The sequence below is a fragment of the Notothenia rossii genome (genome assembly GCF_949606895.1).
Source record: "Notothenia rossii genome assembly, chromosome: 8".
NCBI lineage: Eukaryota > Metazoa > Chordata > Actinopteri > Perciformes > Nototheniidae > Notothenia > Notothenia rossii.
This window is the reverse complement of record NC_136906.1, coordinates 33341006-33368401: the sequence shown is the minus strand read 5'-3', so window position 1 is coordinate 33368401 and position 27396 is coordinate 33341006. Positions and strand designations below refer to the sequence as shown.

The following is a 27396-nucleotide window of genomic DNA, read 5'->3' as shown; positions in this document are numbered from 1 at the left end:
TCAGGTGATAAGGTGTGTGTGTGTGGGGGGGGGGGGTTACCTTGGTTGGTTATTGGCTATACTAATTTCACTGTAAATAGAGTTTGTAAACTGTACCCTGTAATTTATGTTGTTTGTGTTGTTTTGATGTTAGATGTGTAACTAATGTGCTGCAGGCCACCCTTGAAAAAGAGATATTTTGATCTCAAGGGTCTTTCACCTGGTTAAATAAAGGCTACAAACAAACAAAGGTTACACAAGCCAAAAAATCGTTATGACATCATAAAGTGGCCAAAATCTGATCAGCTCATTTTCAGACAGGTTTTTATATAAATGGATCAGGACAAAAAATGAGCTCATCTTTTTTCCTGAAACTTTCAGAATCTCTTTACACAGAGGGGACACATGTTGATGTATAAAAGACATGACATAGTGGATTTTGCATAATAGCTGACCTTTAAAACACTTTATAGAAGATTGTAAGAAAGCACACAAGGAGGCAAGAAGGTCTGTTTTCTCATCTTTTAATAACACATTCATATCTATGCTCTGTTTTGTTTACAAGGAGTTTAAAACAAGTGTTGATGAGGACTAAAGGAATCAGGCAGGCAGAGGGTGAAAGTCCATATACTGTAAAGACCAGAGGAGCTTCTGGTGGAGGAGGAGGGGCAGAGCCTCCTCACGCTGCTGCACCATCACACAGAGCCTGAGCTCGGAGCAGCGCGAGGAGGATACAGAGCCCCCCCACCCTCCTTCCACCTGCAGCTCCACAGTCAGCAACAACAGGTCCTTTTGCTTTTAAACCATTCATTATTATTAAGGAAAATAGATCATGGATTAGTGTAGAAGGTCCTCGCAGGGCACTCTAACTCATGTAGAAAGAAAATACTAAATGCACCCAAACACAAGAGATACAATCTGCTGTCATAAAAAAAGAGAAAAATTAGAAGTCAACCAAAATAAATCAAGAGTATTCTTAAGTAAAAAAAAAGTGTAAGTTTAACGAAATGAAGAAAAGGAAATGGAAATCGAGGAGAAAGAGAATCTCATTTATGTTGGGTTTTTTAAGAAAGGAAATAAAAAACAGGAGGCAAGTTTACCTCTCCCACTTTTAGTATTATTCCACTTCAGAATAATTTGAAAACAACTAAAAATGGAGAAAGAAAATCATCTTTGGAAGAAGTAAAAGTTTTGTTCCTTTAATATACTATCCACTACAGTATATGGAGATGCCGCTACCCAGTTATTCATTTACCAATATCTTTCTTTTCGAGCAACTTATTATTTTTTTTGATTTTTGTTATTTTTGTGTCCTTTTTCCAAAAAACATTTACCTATTTTTCCCAAGAGGTAGATCATAAAAATAATTATATGGTTACAGGTGTCGTGCCCCTTGATTCAGGAGGTGAAATGACAGGGGGGGCAGCTGCTAGCATTAAGTGTCTGCATTTAGCTGTGAGTTCTGATTCAAAGTGAGCGGACTCATTGAATCGGCTTCCAATTCTGAGAAGTTGTAAAATAGAAACTATTTCAGAGTGGAAGTGAACGCTTCGTTATGATTGGGCCAGATGGACCAATCAGGTTACCTTGAGGGGGCGGGGTATTTGTCTTTTTTGACATATTTTCGTATTTACTTCTTTATCCTTACAGCCCCAGTTCTAAGCTGAAGAGGGACAATTTCAAAAAAACAAAAATAAATTATATTGGAAGCGTGAAGAAGAAGACATGGTGACTCCTTTCTGTCAGCACGTCTGTCCACTGACTGTTTGCTCTTGTCTGCGTGTGAAAAAATAAAATAAAGAAACAATCTTCGAGCTGAATTTGTTTATGGTTGAGGTAGCGTTCCTAGTTATGTGTCAAGAGGTCAGATTGTTTCGTCTCGGTAGCGCCGAGTCGGCCATTTTGTTTTATAATTTGTGGAGATTTGGCAGCCATCTCAGAGTCTGTCTGTCTGTCTGTCAGTTGTTGAGCGTCCGTCAGGGCTGAGCTACAAGTCATCAGGTCTTCTGCTGCCACAAACAAGAAGTGTGTGGTGAATTACCTACAACTCTCAAATCCCAAACTTGAATTATAGAAATGGAAATGAAGGGTTAAAACCAGTGAGCTTTGATTCAATAATGCATGTTGTTAACATCAGTGCTGAACAATGTTCTGAAGCAAACATTAGCCATTAACATTTATGGAAATGATCTCCCTCAAATCTCTGTAGCATTTTAGCATCCTTTAGCTGATTGGTTAGGTGTCAAAACATCACTTTGAGCCACAGAAGGCAGCTATTCTAGAAGCTGCTAAACACTGAGCAGCTACAGGCCAGATATATTGTGTGCTAACAAGTTAGCTCTATCAACTTTCAAGCTGAAATGTGTCAGTTTTGTGTTTACTGCTCGTGTTTGTTTATTCGACCGCTATCTAATCAATGTTTTTTGCTGAGAAACATTGAGTGTAAAAAGAAAGATGTATGCCAAATCTTTAATTGTAAATCTGTTAGTTCCAGACACCAAAGGAGAGCAGGTTATTACTCCCTAGGCCATGTTCATTGTGAAAAATATTTTTCTTCGTCTTTTATCTTTTCTACTGTTTGACATGTGCGATAGCAGGCAGAATGACCGTTCTATTTGGTTGTATTGTTTGCAATGACAATACAATAATCCTTCGAGTTAACTTTAGAATGTCAAAAATCATTTTTGTATAATTGTGAAAAGATTGGCTTCAGAAAATCAAAAATATTTGACTGTTATGTCTTCTGGAGAATGTTCAGCAGTAATATTAAACTGCGTTTAGTGGGATAAAGCATGCACTGGTGTCCTTTAAATCATGTCTGTGTGAAGAGTTTAGTGTTTCCCTGGCAGCAGAGTTGTAAAGCAGATGAATGGTGAGGTCCCAGTCAGGGTGATGTCTCACTGCTGTCCTCTGCAGCAGTATTCCAGGTTATTTGCTCAACATGGCTCTATACTGCATGTTGGACTGAGCGCTTACTGTGTGTTAGCACAGTTACTGAGCTACATGTTAGTATGTTGTCCTATGTAGTTACTGTTTTGTTAGATTTGTAAATAAAAAAAACAAAAGAACAAATCAAATGTTTCCAAAAAGGGTCCAAACAAAAAAGGTGGTTAAAGTAAATAAAAAGGTCTTGAACAGTGAGCAAAACGAACACGATGGAGACCAGCGCAAGACAGGCCGAGGGACCCTGACGTTCCCGCCCCCTCCAAAAATGAAATTATTTCTTTAAATAAAAGGTTTTAAAACATGTCACTCTCCTCCCGGAGTACAGAAGGGCGAGGAGATAGCACTGAATCAGGTGGAAGGACAGAGAGGGGGGTGAGAAGAAAGGAGATGGTTGAAATCATCTTAAACTCCTCCCTCCTCCCCCGCTTCCTCTTCCCTTCAATTCTTTAAAATTGCATCAGGTGTTACAGGATGTTCTCAGTCCTTTTTCGTAGTTTGACGTTGTCGACATTATTAATTAATTAGTGCAACAGTACGCCCCCAGATGTCACGTCCAAATAAAGCTTGCTGTATTGTACAAAAACTCAATAAATCAAAGAAAAATGGATCCTAATCCAAATGGCTGCAGGCTGAATAGTGAATCCTAAATATGGTGTCTTGGTGGTTGTGAACTGAGCTCTATGGTTTGGAAAAGAGGTGGAAACTTGACACCATGGTGAAGTTACCACCTCCGGGCAAAAAATGGAAGCATAGACACAATAGAATAGAGGTTCCCTGTGTGATGGGGAGATGGTGGTGTGGCCGAGGGCAGGTAAGACTTTAAAAAGATTCTGAGTAATCTGGCAGTGTCCTTCAGTGACTCGGTGCCATCTTCCCCTCTCAGCGGCTTTTCCCATTCCTACGATTTTTCCTCCAAAAATACAAAAGTGTAGTGATGACCTTCAGAGCATCTTATGTACAGGTTTGAATCTATTACTCAGCTGTGTGAAGGATGTTTTAAACTCGACTTTTTCTGCTCCCATTTTTTCAAAGGTTTTGGATCTCTTCCATAGGTTCTCGTCCTACTTTTTCTGCTTTTTTCACCCAACCACTTCCCCTGACAGAAATAAACATTTAAAACGAGTGAACACACACACACACACGGCCAACAGGGAGCGTCTGAGGTGTTGCGGTCAGTGCACAGGTAATAAATATTCACATTCAGAGAAGTCAGAGCTAGTTCAGGTGTGTGTGGTTGTGTAAGTGTGTGTGTGGTTGTGTGAGTGTGTGTGTAGCTAGAATGCTCCTATCTGCCTCCATGTACAGTCACGCTGCACATGGGTCACTTGACTCTGAAGAAAACAGCTTTCAAGGCTCACTGATAGATTTCTTCTTTGTGGCTGAGAAACACTTAACGCCCTCTCAAAATGTTTGGCGCTTGGTGATGATGTCATCACAGTAAGGCAGGAGAAGGAGGTCCTGCAGGGCACTCTGATGGCGTGAAACACTTAAGGACCTCCCCTCCAGTGAACACCACTCCCCATTGGCCAATATCTCACACACTTCAGCAGGATTGGGAGTGTTTTCTCACACAAAAAAGGCAAAATGGCGCTGGACCCGATTCCTCCAGCGGTGTATCTCACTCTGCTCTGAGAAAACCTCCCTGCCATCCTGAGCACACTCATCAAACACACCAAAAAACAGAAAAAAATAACCAAAGCAACAAGACATTACCTAAAAAAAAATACTTTTTTTCTTTAAAAAAATAAAAAATATTCAGGACTATCAGCTCTTTCTTTTTTTTTTCTTATATAAAACACCAGCAAGCAAAGAAAAGTAAGGAATACTGAGGTAACTTTACCCTGAGGTAGGTTTTTCTTTTTCATTTCTTCTCTAATCTGTTCTAATCTTGGCGAGAGCGTCCAGGCGTAGACCCCGCCCCTCATTATCATACGCGGGCAGGGTCCGAAGGCTCCGCTCACAGGCCTTTGGCAGATTGGGAGAGAGAACAAGGAAACCACCCCCCATAGTCTGAGCTCAAGGCTAGGAGCTTTGGAAGACTTTGCTTCGATAGTTCCCGCGCTGGGCCCAGGCCGGACTCTGACTTTCTTTTATTCAGGCATCGTTTGTTCAAATGAACAGAGAATGCAGCGATGGTCTTGAGGACCCCAGCTCCTCTGAGGAGAAAGCCATCCTGTCAGAGAGCGGCCTGGAGCAGCAGCGCAGGAAGAAGGCAATGAGCAGAAAGTCTCAGACACTCCTTGTCTGTCTGTCATTGCACACACTCGTTGCCTTCAATACATTCACCAGAGGGGCCGGGCTAACTCACATATCATATATATATAATATATATAAAATATGCCGTTTAAGGTGCGGGCCGCTAGCCAGCTAGCATAGCTGCTGGCTGTTTGTATGAAGTTGTTGTATAAAGCGTAGCGGGGCCGCTGCATTAGAACTGCAGGGCCCGCTGCGACCTCGCTCTCCTTACTGTCTCCTGCTGCGCCTCCACCACACGGCTTAACGTGGAGGGGCCTCAGATCTCCACAGCCCTCCGCCTCCACGTAGGCTACATTATGCTACATGTCAGAGGCAAGGGGCTTGGAAATATACAAAGACCCCTTTTTTTTTTTAAAAGGCAAGGCGGCCAGGCACAGCATTTGTTAACATTTACATGAAGATTATATATTTACAACCTCATCTTTTTTCTTATAAACTCCCCGCTATTCGGAGAGGTCTTTAAAGAGCAGTGTTAACATCTGCGGCCCCTCTTCTAGGCTTCCATTGGCTAGGGGATATGGGGCGGGGCTAACGCCTCACCTGTGACCAATCCCCGAGTGCCGCTGCAGCAGTTTCCCTGCTCCCTCTCCTGGCTCTGCCTCACTGCATACTATCAATAATAGCTCTGAATAAAACATTTCTATACATATATCTCTATGTTTAAAAAACCACCCTTAAAATATAGGACTGAGTGCAGATGGTGGGAGAGGTCTGCTGGGGGCCAGAGGAGCAGGGGCCTGCTGGTGAGTCTCCACTGTTGGGGCTGCACCAGGAGGTCCCGCCCCCCCCTCTCCACCTTCCCTTCATCCCCCCATCCTCAGTCAGTCTCTCTTCTGGCCTGGCATCTGGTTTCTGTTACGTTTTATCTTAATCCTCTTTTTTTATTCATTTCATCTTTGATTTTATTCTTCTCTAAACGCCGATCTTCCTCCCTGGCTGACGGACGTAGTCTCTCCCTCTTTATATCTCTCCCTGTTTATCTCTGGGTCCGTGTGTCACTCTCCTGTCTCCGTCCGTCCGTCTGTCTCTCCGTCCATGTCTGTCTGTCCGACCGTCAGGCGGGAGGGCGCCCACGGTATGTGATGAGGGGGCAGGACCCTCACTTCCTGCGCGGCTGGCTCTCCTGAGACAGTCCCTGTGTAGGGCTGCCCATCTCTGTGAAGCCCTGGGGGTTGGGGTTGGGGCCGGGACCCCTGTCGCCCCTGTCGGCCCGGTCACCTCTCTCGCTTCTCTCGCTTCTCTCGCTCCTTTCTCCTCTCTCGCCCCTCTCGCCTCTCTCGCCCCTGTCGCCCCTGTCGCCCCTGTCGCCCCGGTCGCCCATCCCGCCTTTCTGGGGCTGTTTGACCTGAGTCAGGATGTCTCGGATCTTCCTCTGAGCCAGCTGCAGGACAGATGAGAGTGGGGAGGGGTTATAGAGAGCAGCTACAAACAGTAGGCAGACACAGATAGAGACTATGGTGAAGGTAGAGGAGCATTCAGCAGCTAATGAGCTGATGTGTCCTGAGGAGCTGCTGGAGACCAAACCAGGGCTCAAAGCAGACATACCTGGGTTGAGATTTAATCATTTTTTTCTAAGCAAGGTTCGTCACTGAGTGAAATGACCAGGAACAACCTTAGTGGCAGCAATGATAAGAAGTGTTCATAATTTCTCAATGATAGGTAAGGAGCTTCAATGCTTTGTTTGTAATCTCTTTTAGCATATCATACACTGGACCTTCCTTTACGAAAACGAAGGAGATCATTCCTTTCAGCCGCAATATTTAAAGTGACGCACCATTCTACCGTTAAAGGAACCAACCGACCCTTCTCTTGGACAAACATGGATCATTTGAGTTACGGTGCTTAATAAGCATTTCCCATCTTATGCCATGACTTGTCACAAACCATTAACAATGTTAAACCAAAAGGAGAACTTCAACCTTTACTTTAATTGCTGAAACAAATATTAATTAAAGTTTCAATGTGTTTAATGAGTTGGGTGGTGTGTATCTTGTGTTTTAGTGGTGCCCTGCACACTTATAGATGTGAAGGCCTTACAAGGAATGCATATGCTACACAGCATATGCATTCAAACATTTTCAAATAATCATACTAATTCGGAATCAAATGCCAATAAAACAGAGGGTGAGCAAATAATGACCAACTGTTGTCAAGTGTATAAGGCCTGCATGATAAGAACGCACAGAGTGAAGTATCTAGATGCAGTTGGATTCTTTTAGCAACATAGTTCTCATTTCCCAAATCCAGAGGAATTCTCCCTCACATCTTTCCTTAACCCAATAACATTTTTCAATGACATTTAGGAAAAGTTTCTTGGAAAAACATAGGATCCGATTTTTTACAATTCGCCCGCAGCCCAGGATTTCTGTTTGATTGATTTGTCAATATTTCAAACATCAACAGGGTTTTTATGTATGTGCTGGTAAGACGTGGTGATTATTCATTGGTTTGAATCTTTCACAGGATATGAGGTGTGATAAAGCTTACCTGGCTGGCATAGAAATGTCCGTTGATCTTGACGATGACCTGGTCATTCTCATCAGGGGTCTGATCTCTGGGGACGACCACCTCCGCTGCTGTCAGGTTCTGCAGCTCGTTCACCTGCGCACACACACACACACACACACACACACACACACACACACACACACACACACACACACACACACACGCACACACACACACACACACACACACAGAGGTTACTCTGAGAGGAAGAGCAGAGAGCGTAGAACACGGGTCAGAGAGCTGAATAAGACTCTTACCGTCTTGCCTCCCTTTCCAATGACCCGTCCTGCAGCAGTGGCAGCCATCTTGATATGAGTCTCCAGTTTGACCTCCTCCTTGGGCCCAAAGAAGTTCTCCTCCTTCAGTTTGCCATAGATCCTGCCCTGAGCCTGCAGGAGGGAGACTGACAGGTTAATCATACTTTTCACTTTTCGTTAGGATCCTCATTAGCACTGGCTATTTAAAACAAACATAAACATACAAAATAAAATAGTTTGTTTGGGTCCCTCACTTCTGTTTCGCTTCTCATGCACTGATTCGCTAAGCTGAACAGCCAATCAGAGTGATTTATTTGGCCGACGGCCTACCGATTCAACATGTCGAATCGGTGGCGGAAGGTGTCGGCACAGCCGACAAGACACGACGGTGCAGAACACACCAATCTGTGTAGGGCGACACGACGCTCATCAACGGCCCGACATGAAAGGACTTGGTTCGCTTGCAGCCCGCTGTAGTATTAGCTAAAGAAATGATGTTGAACAAGGCTTATTAAGCTGAACATCGCCACAATTGTTCTGCTATGTATCGGTAGCCTGCTAATTTTTATTCTCTTGCAGATTGTCTCGTTTGATTATGAATGTAACATTTATATAGTGGAACTACACTGTTTTATCAAAACCAAAGTGCCACGCAGTAACACGGTGTGCATGTGTTTCAGCTGGAAATGTGCAACGTAGATGATATTTACCAACACAGACTATATAGAAATACTTGTAAAAGTTGTTCATGCGATATAAAGTGAATATGGCATTAAAACACCTATGCTTTTTGACTGTCACATTTTTACATTTCAGCATTGCATCACCAATTTAAGTTCTATGTTTTGCTTGTTAAGCAGTCTGTAACCCTACGCACCTAACATATAACTTTGTATGTATTTTTGTATAAAGGTTTCCTTTAGCTTAGCTTCTTTGCCTGAGCTGGCTCTGGAACTTCCAGCTTGGTGGCAGCAGGTCCCGCCTCGGCTCCGCCTCTTTGCACTTATTTGGATCAGGCTGGAGTTAGACTCTGACGTAACTGTCGAGACGTTAGTGGCCGACTCCGCCTACTAAAGGCCCAGATACACCGGCCCGAAATCGGCAGTAAATGGGAGTCGGGCCGAACATGAGCGTGGGCACGCCCTATTCGGAGTGGTGTGCGCCGCACCGTCGGGTCTTTTCTGCCGACCTGACGCCTTTTCTTGCCGATTCAACATGTTGAATCGGCGTCGGGAACACCACCGGAAGTCGGACAAAGGGATAACACTGATTGGCTGTTCAGCTAGCGAATCAGTGCATGAGAAGAGTTAACGGAAGTGAGGGAGGTAAACAAATGATTTCAAATGGAAGATGGAACACACACGGACGGCGATTTCACCTCATCGGTTTATAGAGCTCCTATTCGTTCATGTTTTCAATGGACGAGAGTGAAAATGGAAAGAAAAACACTATTTGTTGTTTGTTTATATCACGGAGTCTGTTCTTCTTCTCTGTCTTCTGGTTGTTCCGGTTGTTGCCTCTTTTGAATGATGAATACACACTACCGCCGCCTGCTGGTAAGGACAGTTATTGCCACTCAGGCATGCGCAGTTCATACGTGCCCGGTTCGGATTTGTGGTGTGTTCCAGTGCGCGAAGTCGGCAAATACGCAAGAGAGTCCGGCGACGCAACAGTCGGCGTCGGCGACTTCTCCGGTGACTGGCCGGTGTATCTGGGCCTTAAAGGTTTCTCTGCAACTCTGCAGAATCCTATGGGTGACGTTACGGACACTACCTACATTTATATATACAGTCTATGGTTCACACCGGAATAAGCCTTCCGAGTAAATCGCAAGAACGCCGACACCTCCTCATCACTCCACCGCTCCCATGTTTTTTTTTGTGTTGCCATAAATCAGGCCCAATCCCAAACCACGCCCTACACCTTACCCCTACACACTCCCCCTCCGTGACAGAGTGAACTCCGTGGAGTGACACTCGTAGCTCAACGAGGCTCCCTCCTGTCAGATGGAGGGAGTAAATACAGCAGCAAGCTTTGGGACAAACTGCCCTCTCTCCGGCAGAAACAGGAAATGCCGTAACTGTATGTAAAAACGGTTTCAAATCAGCATCTCTTAGTAAAAAATAAAAATTAATAAATAAAATAAAACTCCAAACATCTTTAATTGTGTAATTTTTTTGTAAAGCTCTTTTAGTTTTAAACCTGATTTTTATAAGCTTCTTAGATTTTGCAACAGTGTGTAAATATACACAACTTTATAATAAAATGCACACATTTACCTTTTTCTAGACTAAAGACAGGTATGATCCTAAGTTAAAACATATGAGGTTATCATGAGGTTGTTAACATCGCAGTTTATCAGTGGATGTTTGCTGGAACTACTTGTTAACAGCTTTTTTCCTGACGGACACACGTTGAGACCGGTCAGGTAGAGACCGGTCTCAAGTCGGCACCGATGCAGACTCGCTGTTTGATGGCTAGATAGCCCAATCCCCCTCCACACCGCTCCACACTCGTTGATTTGGAACAGCACTTAATGTGGCCGACCCTCCGCGCGATCGCCCAAACGGAGGGGTAGTGTGTAGGGGTAGGGTGTAGGGGGCGATTTGGGATTAGACCTCAGTCTCTCTCCGTTGGTGTGCTGGGCTAATGCTAATAATGCTAATGCCAGCAAATACATTGGCGGCTTCACAAAACCTTTCAGAGTTTTACAATGCGTGGTTTGCAATTCGCCCAGTCAATCAGAAATTGGAACTTTTTTGTCACCAGGAAAGTACCAGCGCAAAATCCCAGGAACTGTCGGAACTAAAAGGGAAAAGTACGGGGAAAAGTACTCCGGTGTGAAAGCGCCTCTTGTTTAATTTTGTTTCCTATACACACCAGATGCGATGCGATTTTCGGGCAATTACATGTTAAGTCAATGACAAGGCGCGGATAAATGCACATTTGTTTGTAGGACTTTCAACGAAGGTACAAAGCAGCAGGGCCGGCCCTTGGCATAGACGAATGCTAACGACGCATCAATCAATGGGGGGCGCAAAAAAAAGAAAAAAAAGTTAGAAATTAAAATAAAATATATATTTTTAATTTTATAAAAACACAATTTCCCGATTTTGGATCAACAAAGTACATCTTATTATCTTATACTAACAGAACTACGCCTATATTGCGTACAGCGCCCATAAACTATGGCGCACCCCCCCCCCCAAATCAAGTTCAACCGCCCCAGCCCCAGTAAAAACCAGAGGTTTATGTGAAATAGTTCTTTTTTTGAAATAATGTTTTTAGTGTGCATTTATAGGTTTGAATTTTGTATTTGTGTTAATTTAAAATAAATCAAACTCCCAAAAAATGTATACAGCTTTTATTAACATTGGAATTTACTTTGTAAGCGGCCTTGGGGGGGAGAGCTTTAGAGAGCTCTCTCCTGCGCCAGCTAAAATCTTGCCTAGGGCAGCAAATTGGTCAGGGCCGGCCCTGCAAAGCAGCAATAGTTGTAATATCTCCCATAATTAAGTGCAGAAAGAAACGCGTTAACAACATCAACGGAGTCTAATATTTGCATTGCGTCCGATGTGAATGCACTCATTGTTTATAGCATAAATAAAGTTTACAGTCCTACAATTACATTTGTTTCTTCAATGAAAGTTGACATTTTCAGGTTGATATTAGTAGTGTTTCATGTTGACATGCACTATGTTCAGCTTCAATGTAACTGGCCGGCTCTGTTGTGATTGTTCAACTGCCTAAAGATGTCCCCGCCTATCACATATAATGCGTGACAGCGCTAGCCAATATAAGCACAAGTGTGACATAGTGATGTCACTGTGTTCCAGAAGTAAAGAAAGGACTCCAATAAAGGGGTTTCAGGCAGGGGGGGGGGGGAGTTTTAGGAAGAGAAACTCCCTCTGGAAGGAACACAGGGATTGTAGCCTTTGCAGACCATTTACATGCACAAAAACCTATAACACACTACAGGAAAGTGAAAACCCCAAAAATCACAACAGCGCCACTTTAAACAAACACCTGAACCCCTTGAACAATGGATTCTAACTGACCATAGATCTGTGCATGACGGGTTTCTGTAACATATTGAATGGGGTTGAGTATTAATCAGCTTTACCTTAAACTGAGCCTCTGGGGGTCCGGTTACTATCACCATCCTCATTTTAGAGTCGGGAGCCTCAGCCGGGGCGATCTGTAGGAGAGGAGGAACACTGTCATTAAGGGAGGAACACTTATGGACTGTTTCACAAGTACTAGTTTCACATCTAATGAAAGACTTTCACATATTTTATATTAATAGAACTGACAAACTATGGCTACTTAACACCACATTCAGTTTAATAAAAACGCCATACATAATACATTTTTATTTGTAATTGAAGATGTCTGATAGATGATGTGAAGTAAAAAGTATAACTCTTGGCTATGTCTCAGGGGTGAAATTGGGGTATATCAAGCAGAGGGTCTGTGTCTGATCCTCAGCGCCACTGAGACTTCAACATGTTGAAGTGTCCCTGGGAAAGATACTGAACCCCAAACTGCTCCTGTGAAATGGCTATGAAATGTCTAGAAGTATTTGCGAGTCCCTTCTGATAAAAGCTTCAGCCAAATGTAATGTAGTGAATAAAAAAAAATACTCAAGTAATGACCAAGTACCCAACTTTCTACTTTAATACAGTACTAGAGTATAAAGTAGAGTATACTTAGTTAGAGTCCGCCACTGTCCGTAAGAGGGCTGTTTAGTTACAGTCCCTGCAAACATGTGGCAGGGGGGGGCTCTCTTCACCCACCTTGATGGAGGCTCCAGCGAAGCGGCTCAGCTGTTTGATGTGCTGTCCTTTCTTCCCGATGATGGCTCCCACTGCCTGTGCTGGGATGTACACATGGACCGTCTCCTGCTCTGGAGCCTGGTCACACAGAGCACACTTCAGGTTACTCAGGCACTTTAAGGACTTAAGGACAGGCTCAATTTGTCGGGTTGCTGGTTTTATAAAAAGGTTCCAAGTAGTTTTGCTCTTTCCAAACGTTGTACTGGCCACATGCGTAGATTTGGTTTTAGTTCCCATCCAACATGTTGTGATATCACATCTAGTTTTAAGCCAGGATGATTCAAATACACTTTTAAATAACATTTGCAAATGTATAGTTTCTGTATTTTTTCGTTGGGGCAGACAGAGTACATTTAATTTAATTGTTTTATTGAAAAATCAGACACATATGATAATTTCAAGCAAATAATTATTTAAAAATGTATGACATCATGTCCCATGTGATATTCTTTTAAAGTCTCCAGAGTCTGGAAAATGCTTGATATTATCCGGTCTGGTTATTTTTTTAATACAGTTAAGAAATATGATGAGATGACAATAATATCGCACACTTAAAAAAAAAAAAGAATTAAATGGCAGTGATGGGAGTCAAAGAGCAGGTATTCTCACCCCGAAGCAGCCGTAGGGGGCACTACTGGGGGCGTTTCCAGGCGGGGGTGGGGGCATGTTCGAGGAAGAGGGAAAGAGGCCCAGGGCACCGAGGTTGAGACCCGGGATCAGGTGGGTCTGTTGCTGGAGAGAAGCAGGTTGCAGGTTAGAAACATGCAGTCCTCACAGCGAGCAGCAGGGAGACACAACGTGGTGACAGAGTTAACAATTACTGGTTACATGTCAAATAAATGTAATCAGTAACGTCATCTAAGTAGAACAATATAAAAAGATTACTTTACGTTTTGGATTACCTCAACATTAAATGCAAAGCAAATCATTAGGAAAGCAAAGAAATATATTAAGATGTTTTTTACTGAAGTGTTTTATGTAAGACAAGAGAACAATGTGACATCTTAAATCATTATTATTATAAATACCTTTTTAGTTTAAAACGTGTTTTTGTTTAATAAATCAGGGTAAATAGTGTTTTTTTTTCATTAAAAAAATAAATATTAAAAAAAGAATGAAAGTAGCCAAAATGAAAAACAAAAAGAAAATTCACTCTACCATTAATATATACATCTTTATTTGAAAATATTTTGTAACATTGTAATCCTGCTATCAATCCCAATTCTTAAAGAGTGTTCCAGTAATCTCATTACACCCGTTTTTATGTAACTGTAAGTGAATATAGTCTAGTTGCCAGCAGTGTGAATTTGGTAATGTTGAGTAGCCAAAAGTTATATCTCTCAATCTCAATCTTTATTTATTTATTTGTATCTCTGACAGGCTCCGCCCTCTACTGGACTCTATGGGTACTCCCGTTGATCCTATCATGCAAGCATTCATCCACTGAGACTTTATAGACGTAGCCGGCCCGGGGCGGGCCTACCTGAATGCGCGTGCATCTCACCGCATAAAAGGAGGCCTCACCACCTGACTGTCATCCCTTTCTTTTCAGCAAGAGAGACAAACTGCACCAGCGGACCGGGCGGGCCCGCTCATCGTGGGAGAGGGACGACGACGGCGACACCTCGTCATCTGGTGTTTCCAGCGACCGCCAGGAAGGTCAGCAGCACAGGTCTGCGCGACAGGACTTCCCAGCGGTGATGACTATGGCGGCGGAGCGTGTAGGCTTACCGCTCCCCCCACCGCTGCCACCGAGGCCGGTGAGCCGCCTACGTCAGGGCTACTACGGCCCGGCCTGTCCGGCGCAGCCGGCCTTTGTTTCACCCCCCCTGCCAGACATCTGGCGGTGTGTGGAGGCGACGTGGCGACAACAGCTGAGGACGAAGGCTCCGGTGGCGACATGGGCTGGAATCCTCAGGGTGCAGGGCCACTCGGACAGGGTGTGTCCCGTTGTGTCCCCGCTGGATGAAAGCCTGGCGGCCCATCTGCTTCCGCAGGCAGCCGGGTGGGCAGAGGGGAGAAGGCCCCTGCCCCCGCAGCCGCGTAACCGCAAAATGCTTGAGCATCTGGATAAGATGTTCAGGCTCGGGGCGCAGATGGCGGCGGCGGCCGGTAATCTTGGTGTGTTGGGAGCCCGGGAACCCGGCGGGCTCCGGCTCCGGCTCCGGCTGGGTGGGGTGCACCGTCCTCCAGGAGTTGACTGGCGGCGGGAGGAAGCGTCCTGGCGGAGAGAGGTGATTTCTCCGGCAAGGATGCGAGGGCGAATCCCGCCTCCTCCCTATTTGATCCCACTGTCACAAGATCATCTTTTTTTCCCACACAGCCACATAATGTTGACCGTACAGATTCCCCACCCGCTGCCCAGGTTGTAACTCGAGTAAAGGAGGCAGCTAATGCGCATGCACGAGTGAGAGTGATAAACCGCGCTGTGCGGGTACAGGGACATTATGGCCGGCGTAGCAGGGTTAGGAAACATAACGCCGAGTGTAAAAACTCCGCTTGATGCATTTCACTGTTTGGGTGAAAGCATCATGGCGGAGCGCACGCTCCCACGAGAGTGCACCGCGGCGCGTTCAAGGACCTCAGTAGAGAGTCAGCCCTTTCTGTGTCGACCCCCCATGGGCAGAGCTTCCCTTCGCGGGGAGTTTTGCGGCGGGACGGGTCACCAGAGAGTACCACAGCTGGTGGTCCCTGGTGCAAAAACAGGCAATGTCTGCTGTGCGCACTCAAGACAGAGAGGGGGGGCATTATTCCCTGTACTTCTTGGTTCCCAAGAAGACAGGCGAATTCAGGCCGATTCTGGATCTTCGCAGCCTGAATCTCCACATTGCACGCAGAAAATTCCAGATGTTAACTATAAAACAGTTACTGGGACTGATGCAGCCAGGCGATTGGTTCACAACCATCGACCTGAAGGACGCTTACTTTCATATCGAGATTGCTCCAAAACACAGAAAGTATTTGCGTTTTGCCTTCCAGGGTGTAGCCTAACAGTACAACAGACTACCGCTCGGCTACTCCCTGTCCCCACGCACGTTCAGCAAATGTGTGGCCACAGCGCTCCAACCGCTGCGCGCCCGTGGCATGAGAGTTTCTTTTATCTGGACGACCTCATCATGGCCAGGTCCAGGGAACGGGCAATGTTTTACACAGCCCAATTGATCCTACACCTAACCAAGTTGGGTTTTGCGATCACTCGGGTTACTGCATATGCGCCGCCTACAGAGGTGGTTCTCCAGCCTGCGTTTGGATCCCAAGAGACACAAACGGCGTCTGGGGACCATCCCCCCCTCAGTGGAGGGCAACCTCCGGTTCTGGGGGTCCCCGAATCACCTCCGGAGGGGGTCCCCACTGGGACGGGTGACCTCCTACATCAGAGTGTTTACGGACGCATCCGGAACAGGATGGGGAAGGACCTGTCTGGGGAGAGCTTTAGGTGGACGCTGGTTTCTAACATAGACACGGCACAGCAACCTTCTAGAGCTACGGGCAGTAGTGTTGGTCCTCCAGCATTTCAATGGACATTTAATGGTCAGAAGCGACAACAGCACCACAGTGGCATATATCAACAGGCAGGGCGGAGTCCGCTCCGCCGCTTTGTTGACCACAGCGGGGAAACTGTGGTTATGGGCTTCAGAGGTGGTGTTATCTCTGAGAGCCCTCCACATTCCGGGTCTGGAGAACAGGGGGGCCGACCTCATGTCGAGGGGCGGGCCCCTGCCAGGCGAGTGGGCGCTTCACCCGGAGAGTGAGGCGAGAATGTCCGTCAATCATCCTAGTAGCGCCGGATCGCGTCAGGGCACCGTGGTACTCAGAGATTACACAAATTAAGGTGGGCCAGCCCTGGGCGCTTCCCCAGTTCTGGGGGGTGATGTCTCAAGAGGCAGGTGCAATCGGGGCGTTACCCACTCTCGGCCAACCTCCTGTCCTGAGAGGGATAGGCTAAGGCAGGGTGGGTTGTCTGAGAGTGTTATTCAGTCTATCCAGGCAGCTAGAGCGGGATCCACCACAGCCTGTTACAGGCCGAAGTGGCTTGGATTCCAGCAATGGTGTGAGGAGCAGAAAATAGAGCCCCTATCTTGTGAGTTGGATCTATTTTTGTCGTACTTACAGTCATTGGTGGACAGAGGGCTGGCTCATTCCACAGTGAAAGTGTATGCAGCACCCATCTCGTCCTGCCATGAGGGATTTGACTGCAGTTCAGCCCTTTCTCAGCCAATGATGTTGCGGTTTTTACGGGGGGTCAGGAGGCTGCGCCCAGTAGTGCACGCCTCCGCCCCGCAGTGGGACCGGCCGCTGGTGCTCGAGGCTCTGGTCTCAGAACCATTTGAGCCTCTGGAGCTCTCCTCCCTGAAAGCACTGTCGTGGAAGACAGCATTGCTACTTTTCTTAACGTCAACCAAAGGAGTGTCCGAGTTAACCGCTCTATCGGTGCACCCGAGTTGTTTGATGACCCGGGGTGACCAGAGCGGGGCGACACTCAGACCGAATCCCTCCCTGTGCCCAAGAGCCTAAGGAGTGCGTTCAGGTCGAGGGCTATTCAGTTGGGGGGCTTTAATCTTCCACCCCATAGTGGGGCGAGGGAGACTAAATTGCACCTCCTCTGCCCGGTGCGTGCACTAGCGTGTTATGCGGAGCGCACGGCTGCCCTTAGACGCACTGAACAGCTGTTTGTGTGCTTCGGGGGCTGGCTCTGCGAGTGCATTGCACATGCCTACGGACAGGCGGGGAGAGCCTTCCCCACGGGGGTCCGTGCACACTCTACACGAGCTATGGTTGTGTCAACAGCCTTATTTAACAGCGTGAGTGTGGAGGACATATGCATAAAGTTTTCTCTTTTTTTTCTCTTAGACATGTCTGGCTCCTTTTCATCGTCTGTGCTTGCTGGGGCAACGCAGGACTGGTGAGGAGGGAGGGGGGCTGTGGGTCAGTGGGCATCTGACCCCCTCCCCAGGCGTAATGAGCTTACGTTTTAACCCGGGCCCGGGTGCTAACCAGAAAGCCGGTCAGAGACAGTGAGATGGAACAGTGTTGTTGTGGGACGACAGCGCGTGTATACATCAGGGCTCCGCCCACTACACCCATAGAGTCCAGTAGAGGGCGGAGCCTGTGAGAGATATAACGAGGGTTTACGTATGGTAACCCTTGTTATATGAACACAGGCGGAGCCCTCTACTCAGGGGCCCTGTCTGTCCTATGCTGCTTGCTGAAGAGAAGTGTAGGATGACAGTCAGGAGGCGAGTTCTCCTTTTATGCGTTGAGATGCGCGCACATTCAGGTAGGCCTGCCCCGGGGCCGGCTACGTCTATAAAGTCTCAGTGGATGAATGCTTGCATGATAGGATCAAGGGGAGTACCCATAGAGTCCAGTAGAGGGCTTCACCTGTGTTTATATAACAAGGGTTACCATACGTAACCCCTCGTTTTATGTTAGAAATCTATAATACGGGTCCCCAGCACATAGAAACTGCTGGAGGCTAACCTGCATAAATGGACCATTTTGGGTTGATTTTAAAGTTTTAGGGGACTAAAAATTGCAATTTTTTATCCTAAAAATTTCAGAAATTGATTCAACATCCTCAATAACCTCCAAAATTGTCCAAATCGGCCAAGCGGTTTTTTTAGCTATTGTCTGCATATGCTAATTAATGCAACTTTTAATAATTGTGCAAATTACCCAACATATGCAAGTTAGCATCCAGCAGTTTCTATGTGCTGGGGACCCATACTTTACATTTCTATCATAAAACTTAGGGGTCAACATTTCCGTGTTCACTATAGGACTCTATGAGCTGGCAAACAGACTAAAACAATTTTTTGTTGTATCCTGTTTACGTAATCCCGCCACATGTAATCCATTACTCCCCAAGCCTGTGTGTTAAACTTGAACTGAGTGAATACATATTGATGACTCACATTCATCGCAGCGATGTCGTTCTCGTAGGCCTCCCTGACTTTCTTCATCACCTCCACCTCAGCATTGCCGCAGGCTTCGATCGCCCCCTTCACTGTTATGGTGCGCTCCATGTTGTACAGGGTCAGATCCTGTAGGCTGCACACAACAGGGACAAACTTGTATTACTAATTTCTAACAATTAAGAGATCAAACCATTAATATATACACTGAAAAAACGAACATTTGGCCTTAATCAAATGTATTATGTCAACAGATTCCACATAACTGTATTAGGTTAGTTGAAAGCAATAATATTAGGTTTAGGTTCAACCTAATATTATAGCAACTAACCTAATACTTACTTGTCAATATTTCAGTTTTTCAGTGGAATTGTGGCAACTTCAGGAACAAACGAAGTGTCTAAGAGGCTGAAGTCGGGCCTGGTTGCTTTTGTCAGACGCTCCATCTAAAATGAATGCTGAGATCCGCAAAGACGTTGAACAAAATCGTACTTTAATACAAATTAAAGCTGCAAGCAGCATTGAGCGGGTCTTCGACGCTCCGCAGGCTGTTGTCCGCACGTCGTCGTGTCACGTAGGTGGCTCGAGGACTCGGCCGTTGGCAAACGTGGGCAGTTTCAGGCCGATCAGACAACGTACATAGGAGTTACAGCAGTATCATAAACATTGTGTTTGATGGCGAGTGATCTGTCGCCATGGCAACGGAATTAGATGACACCCCATAATACGCCTAGATGTGTCGAGGGCTGCATCATTATCAAACCTGTGAAGTTGTGTGCCGTTTGGAGCATGTTAACTGGAGTTATGAGAAAACCGTGTTTCACGGCGACCATTTTGTTACCATAGCAACGACATTTGACAAAATCTCAAAACTGACACATATACTCTATGTCTCGAGGGCTTGACGGTTAGCACACATGTGAAATTTGAACCCTTTTTGACCATTTACACAGGAGTTATAGCAATATCGTGCTTAACGGCGAGGGATGCGTTGCCATGGCAACAGCTTTTGAGGAAAAAGGGTTGCCGTCCAGAGTTGTCCAATATGGCGCACCATCTCGCACATGCGCAGTACAGACCGGGCAGGGGGACAGATCGGGTAGTGACACCCATAGATATATATAAACACTAGATGGCTCAAGGGGGAGTCGCCAGCGTAGCTCACCGACGGCCATCTTGCCACAGTCAACAGCTACTGCTACAGCTGTTGTATGGTGAGTGATCTGCACAAAAATACTCTTAACTTGCTGAAATCTTGACTGATTTACAGACGGTTTGGTTTATTATAAACGTTATTAGCATGGCTATGATACAGGAGACAACAAGACATGTTGAAAAAAAAAATTAATGATTATAATTAGAAGTATGCAGTATCATAACTACATCTTTGATGTTTATAACAAACCAAACCGTTTGAAAATTGAGCAATCAATGGTTATTTCAATAGTGCACCATAGACATAATGTTATGAATGAGCGAGCTGCCTGTGGCAAGATGGCCGCCATGTGGCAACGTCGGTCTCCATTGGCCAGCAGCGCGGGTGAGTCATCTAGTGTTTATATAGAGTGGCGAAGTCACACCCATCTACTTCCGGTCCATGGAACCTTATTTCGGAAAAATAATGTATTGAAGTCAATGGAGAGAGAAAACGTATCTTTCGATCCCGTTTGAATTGTGCCATGAATTACACATATGATGTTTGTCAATCTTAAAAACTAATTTCCATGTCAAAAAAGTCACAGTTTGTTGTAAAACTGTTGAAATATAAGAAGATGAAAAATACGCAACTAGAAAGACTACAAGTCGTAGTCGTGTAAGTGATGTCACAATTGTTTTCCTCCACTAAGAGATAGCTAAGATCAGCGCCATATACTGTAGATATAATTTATCTATATGGCACTGGCTAAGATAAGGTAACTTTAACAAGATGCCTCTGTGCTTAGTACCAGGTTGTTATCATACCAGCAATGGGTCTTGCTCGTTCTTTCGCTTCCCGTCTGATGAAAGGACCAGGAGTGGCTGGATCAAGTTAGCTACCTAGCTAGTAGCTAGCACGTTAGTTAGCATTACAGCCTTGTCATTTTTATTAGCCTTAATATGAAGTCAAATTAAGTAACCCAAAATCTTAAACAGTAAGAGTAGTAGTCATATTTCGTGAACCCTTTGAAGAGTACTGTCACCGGTGTGATCATTCTATAATACACAATTTAAGCCCGGGGGAGAAATGCTAACGCTAGCATCGGCGATCGCCGATCTTTTCTACTTCATGCTATCTGCACAAATGGTTGACATTAAACATTAAAAAGACCAGGCAGTTCAGAGAGAATCAAAGGAAGGCAGACAGGCAGCGTTGCATGACATTCTTCTGGACGTGTTTCATCGTGGTGATAGTGAGGGTAGTCAATCGTTTTGTTGACAAGCAGTGTTCGAAATGGGGGGGAGCCAGGGGGAGCTTGGCTCCCCCGAAGAGGGAGGGAGCTCCCCTGAAGGCCGACTTTGAGATAAATAGGGGGAGCCCAAAAGAATCGTGCATATTTGTGTCACACAGATTAGAAATGTTGAGTTTCTGTAAATAAAAGTTCTTGAAATAAATAATAGTCATTGTTCATTACAGTTTCTGAATATTTGTTTTATATTTGTGAATATTTCTTGGTGCTGCCACCTGTACGTGGCGGCGCTGCATTCTTTACGCTACTTACGTTGCTATGGTTACGGCAGGCGATGCTGGCGCAGTATTTGATATTTTCATACTGATATTTTTTTTAACTCTGGCTTTGTAAAAACATATATGGCGAAACGAAAACAGCCAAGCCTCGCAGCTTTTGGATTCACAAGCAAAGAAGCGAAGGAGTCTAAAAATGACAACGTGAACGGAACAACTTTTAGTTGGCCGGCTGTAAGCGGCGTTTAGGGCCTCTCCGAGGGAGAGGCCTGCCGATGCAGACCCTGAAGAGGCTTCAACAACGGCCACAGCCGTCGGCGCAACCTGCGCTAGCGAACCTTTCCTGACGATGCCCATGACCTGCCTTTTAACTGGACACAGAAAAGATGGAGTGAGTGGAATGAAAGGTATCCATGGCTTTACAAAAAAAAAAAAAAATGTGGATGTGAGATTTGCAAAGAGGCAAAAAGTATATTGATCTCCCTGCTGCTCGCAAAAAAATCCACCTTTGTGCACCTTTCACAAGAATGGATTCAGGGAAAAGTCAGCTGTGATCAACAGAATAACCTGCGGAAAAAGATTTATAAGCGCCATAAGAGCCAGGCAGACGAAAAAGCGATCGAGATTTCAGAGATGAGGAAAATATGTCCTACCAAACAAGGTAGGCCTATTGGCAATCAATATTGATCTAATGCAGGAAACATACATCTTTCAGGTCTGCCTATATGATGGCCAAAAAAATTAATAAATAGGGCTCCCCCGAAAGCAAATGGGTGATTCGAACACTGTTGACAAGACAGTAGTGATGGCCATCTTGGTGACGTGTGATGTTCTGTGAGACCAGAGATGTAGTTCATTGAGCGTTTCACACAAACAAATGTGTTACTTCACAGTTTTACGACAGTTTTTTTTTTACTTAAATTGACAAACATCATATGTGTAATTCGTGGCACAATTCAAATGGGATCGAAAGATAATCTTTCTCTCTCCATTGACTTCAATACATAATTTTTGCGAAATAAGGTCCCATGGAGGTCCACCGGAAGGGGAGGGACTTTGCCACTCTATGGTCATATTGAGGTGTTGAAGGCCGGACCATTAACTGTCATCTGAAATCTGGTGCCGTTTGGACCATTTTCATAGAAGCAACGGCAACTTCGTGTTTTTTGGCGAGGGATGCGTTGCCTTGGAAATGGCATATGATGAGATCCCATAATTAGCGTAGAGCTGTTGAGGGCCGGACCATTAGCCATCATAGGAAGTCTGGTGCAGTTTAGACGATTTTCCATTGAGTTATGACAACACTGTGTTTCATGGCGAGGGATGCGTTGCCATGGAAACGGCATATGATGACATCCCATAATTGGCGTAGAGCTGTTGAGGGCCAGACCATTAACCTTCATCTGAAGTCTGTTGCCGTTTGAAACCTTTTCCATTGAGTTAAGACAACATTGTGTTTTATGGCGAGGGATGCGTTGCCATGGAAAAGGCAAATGATGACATCCCATAATTGGCGTAGAGCTGTTGAGGGCCGGACCATTAGCCATCATTTGAAGTCTGGTGCCGCTTAGACGATTTTCCATCGAGTTATGACAACACTGTGTTTCATGGCGAGGGATGCGTTACCATGGAAACGGCATATGATGACATCCCATATTTGGCGTAGAGCTGTTGAGGGCCGGACCATTAACTGTCATCTGAAGTCTGGTGCTGTTTGGAACCTTTTCCATTGAGTTAAGACAACATTGTGTTTTATGGCGAGGGATGCCATGGAAACGGCATACGGTGAGATCTCAGATTTCACGTAGAGCTGTTGAGGCATGGAACAGTGATATAAAAGTGAAGATTGGGGGACGATGGGACCGTGTTCATTGGAGTTACAGCGACACCGTGTTTTATGGTGAGGGATTCGTTAACATGGTAGCACCATATTAAGTAACATCAGATTCGACGTAGAGCTGTTCAGGGCCGCAGTGTTAACCATCACGTGAAGTTTGATGGCGTTCTGAGCATATCATTTTGAGTTATGACATCATCGTGTTCCATGGCGAGGGATCGCCTAGCATCGAGCGAACGCGAACTTTGGCGCCAAATCACGGCTATGCCGTGCGAAATAATTGTTGTTCCTTGATAACTTTTAATTGCCCATGTCTTGAGACGCTACCCGACGAATTTCGAGTCGTACGGATAAAGTCCCTAGGAGGAGATAGATTTTGTGCGGAGGACGAAAAACGCGTTTTTCCGATGCCAAATTCAAAATGGCCGACTTCCTGTACGTCATTTTATACGCCCACGTGACTGGGCTCGCGCGGACTATCTGCCGTCATGATTTCCGAACCTTTTCTGTGCTTTTGCCGGTCGTTTTCCCTGTTTTGGGTTTGTTTCGCAGGTTTATCAGTCGCTGCCGGTTTCGCCAATCTCAGGTCTCAGACCCTAATTATCAATTATTATAACGTGCACAAATATATATATTCTAAATAATCCAACAGTGAAAAGGTTGCGGTCAACAAAAATACAGCGACCCTCTCACCCTCTCCTCCACACACACCACACACACCTCCCACAGGTGAGTACCGCCCATATACCCATGTGGCCTAACGAATCCAACTCATTATTGATAACAAAAACATAAATAATAATTTTATAATCACAATGACAACATTTAAACAATCTAAACTTTTTTACATTTACAACAGAAATCCCAACTCTCTGACATTGCTGGCTCCTAGAATAATCTAAATAATCTACATAACAGCCACATAAGACTTTTGTGACCTGTAGCTTCCAACCAAACTCTGTACAATTTTCTGAGGATTTAACAAAGAATGACTTAAACTTTATTTTAACTTCTTTTCCCACATAACGACATATGAAGAGACTTCTCTAGACTGCCAAAGATGCTCTTCTGCAGAGGAAATGAGTGTGTGAGTGTCTCTGTTTTATATACTATTAAAGTGACTTTCTTTGGGTTTTGTACTGACAAAACAAGACATTTAAAGACCTCACTTTAAGAAACTTCATAGAGATTTCTCTTTATTTTCTAACATTTTAGAGACCATAACTAAAATGATATACAGATCAAGGAACATCGTTGTACAAACACAGCCAGGTGCACAGTTTCTAATCTGTAGCCTCCATGTCTTTCCTGCATGTCTCTGTTTGTACATCATAATAAAGTAACCATCTTTAGGTTTTGGATTTACAAAACAAGAAATGTAAAGATATCACCGTTCTTGGAACATTTTAGAGACCGAACCATTCGTGTAAAATGTAATTAATCTACAGATCAATTAAAACCATTGTTAGCTGCAGCCCTAAAACCACCAACACGTTCCTGACCTGTAGTCTCCAACCAAACCAACCAAAATATTTTTCTGAGAATCTAACAGTTAACGGCTTTGGCTTTCTTTTAATTTTCTCTTTTCAAATGATGACATAAAACGGCTTCTCTTCTCTGTGTGTGTGTGTGTGTGTGTGTGTGTGTGTGTGTGTGTGTGTGTGTGTGTGTGTGTGTGTGTGTGTGTGTGTGTGTGTGTGTGTGTGTGTGTGTGTGTGTGTGTGTGTGTGTGTGTGTGTGTGTGTCTTACGGGGAGATGGTGATCTTGGTGTCTGTGTCCTGCTCCACTTTCTTCAGGTTGCGGCCCTCCTTCCCGATCAGGCGTCCCACAAAGTTGTTGTGAGCCAGGATCTTGAGAGGAACCTCATCAGCACTGCAAACATGTGAAACAACGTTAGCACCTGTTTCATCTCTGTTCAGATCTCTGTCACCGCCTGATGCTGGAGGCTCTCCACATGTTGGAACATACGTCTTGGTGTCTTTGGCCTCCTGGTGCATGATATCCAGGATCATGCGGCAGGCGGAGGAGCAGCCGTCGGGGGTGGAGTGGATGCTGATGGGCTTCTCCGCTGCGCCTGCGTTCTCCTTGCGATGCACGTCAATCCTGCAGGGATGGAAGAAGATGAGAATTACGTGAGAAGGTGCTTCCTAAATTCAGTGGAGTGCTTAACTATGGATTACACCCGGCTCATTACTTGGTTTACACTGAAAATGTAGGAACAGCAGAGATGATGATGGCTCTTTTGGGCTTAAATATTGTCTGTACGATATCAGAGCTTGTGAATGTGTTGTTGCTAGAATATAACGTTTTTCAGAAAGTCTTTCAGCAATTTCCTAATCCTGGAAATGAGTAAGCATTTTAGCACTTCCGGTACCCTCCTCTGGAATCAATGTTTTTTTGTATTAGTTTTTGGTTGTTATTCTGAAATAAGGTCTTTGGTTAACACAAGCTGAAGAGATTGTATCATTTTCTTCTACAACATAAAATACCTCAGTAAATACCCCACTGGAAAACGTATGAAGCTTCTTTGTGTCTAAAAAACAAGTGTCTAAATGAGACTACCAAACATCTACATGTTAAACATTAGCCACATTTAGCTTAGTGGTGGTGATGTGAAGTCGTGTGACCGTGTTGTACAGTAGTTTGTTTATAGCCTGGCATTGCTTTTGACTTCTGGTGATGGCATTAACACATCGACTATTAAAAAAGTTGGGTTAATTAATTAACCTGCTGAACAAAACATGTCATTATCATACACAGTGGGGCAAAAAAGTATTTAGTCAGCCACCAATTGTGCAAGTTCTCCCACTTAAAAAGATGAGAGAGGCCTGTAATTTTCATCCTAGGTATACCTCAACTATGAGAGACAAAATGAGAAAAATAAATCCAGAAGATCACATTGTCTGATTTTTAAAGAATGTATTTGCAAATTATGGTGCAAAATAAGTATTTGGTCAATAACAAAAGTTCATCTCAATACTTTGTTATATACCCTTTGTTGGCAATGACAGAGGTCAAACGTTTTCTGTAAGTCTTCACAAGGTTTTCACACACTGTTGCTGGTATTTTGGCCCATTCCTCCATGCAGATCTCCTCTAGAGCAGTGATGTTTTGGGGCTGTCGCTGGGCAACACAGACTTTCAACTCCCTTCAAAGATTTTCTATGGGGTTGAGATCTGGAGACTGGCTAGGCCACTCCAGGACCTTGAAATGCTTCTTACGAAGCCACTCCTTCGTTGCCCGGACGGTGTGTTTGCCAATCATTGTCAAGCTGAAAGACCCAGCCACGTTTCATCTTCAATGCCCTTGCTGATGGAAGGAGGTTGTCACTCAAAATCTCACAATACATGGCCCCATTCATTCTTTCCTTTACACGGGTCAGTCGTTTGGTCCCTTTGCAGAAAAACAGCCCCAAAGCATGATGTTTCCACCCCCATGTTTCACAGTAGGTATGGTGTTCTTTGGATGCAACTCAGCGTTCTTTCTCCTCCAAACACGTCTAGTTGAGTTTTTACCAAAAAGTTCTATTTTGGTTTCATCTGACCATATGACATTCTCCCAATCCTCTTCTGGATCATTTTTTTATTTAACCTTTATTTAACCAGATAAAAAGCATTGAGATAAAATCTCATTTACAATGCTGACCTGGCCAAGAAGGCAGCAACGTAACACATAACACATAACACAAACATATAAAATACAGAGAACATAACCAAGAAAACAAAAGACGAAAAAAGCAGTTACTAAATTGTGCACATTAGGACAGTAAGAAAGGCACTACTTATTACTGCAAGAACAGCTGGTGGTAAGGACTTCTGACAACTTCAATTTAAAACAGGCTATAGAGACAAGTGCCGTCAGTTTGAGGCGTGATTGAAGGTCATTCCAAGACCAAGGACCATAATAAAAGAGACTCCTTTTTCCAGCCTCAGTCCGCACAGCAGGAACCTGGAACCGTATCCAGGCACTGGATCTGAGGTTGTAAAAGTCACAAACTGGAGCAAATCTGGCACATATGTAGAGTGGAAGCTTTCCTAAAATGGCTTTATACATTAATAAAAACCAATGCTGCATCCTACGCATAGTGAATGAGGACCATCCAGTTAGGCTATACAGTGTGCAATGATGAGTCCTATAGGGTGCATTTGATATATAACTCAGTGCAGCATGGTAGAGTGGGTCAAGTTTGGCCAAGACAGT

At 44.7% G+C, this 27396-nt stretch overlaps 1 protein-coding gene across 1 annotated transcript in view; it reads right to left on the bottom strand.

Moving 5' to 3' along the window:
- Positions 1 to 527: 527 nt before the first annotated feature.
- Positions 528 to 27396, bottom strand: part of LOC307016173 (insulin-like growth factor 2 mRNA-binding protein 1) — a 61332-nt gene continuing 34463 nt past the window's right edge. The window contains exons 3-11 of the mRNA XM_079645209.1: positions 25165 to 25299; positions 24946 to 25068; positions 18697 to 18832; positions 13391 to 13513; positions 12743 to 12859; positions 12070 to 12144; positions 7947 to 8078; positions 7669 to 7782; positions 528 to 6562 (exon numbers count right to left, since the gene is read on the bottom strand). Of these exons, the coding sequence (XP_079501335.1) occupies positions 6281 to 6562; positions 7669 to 7782; positions 7947 to 8078; positions 12070 to 12144; positions 12743 to 12859; positions 13391 to 13513; positions 18697 to 18832; positions 24946 to 25068; positions 25165 to 25299 (1237 nt within the window). The 3' untranslated portion in view covers positions 528 to 6280. The remainder of the gene's footprint in view (positions 6563 to 7668; positions 7783 to 7946; positions 8079 to 12069; positions 12145 to 12742; positions 12860 to 13390; positions 13514 to 18696; positions 18833 to 24945; positions 25069 to 25164; positions 25300 to 27396) is intronic.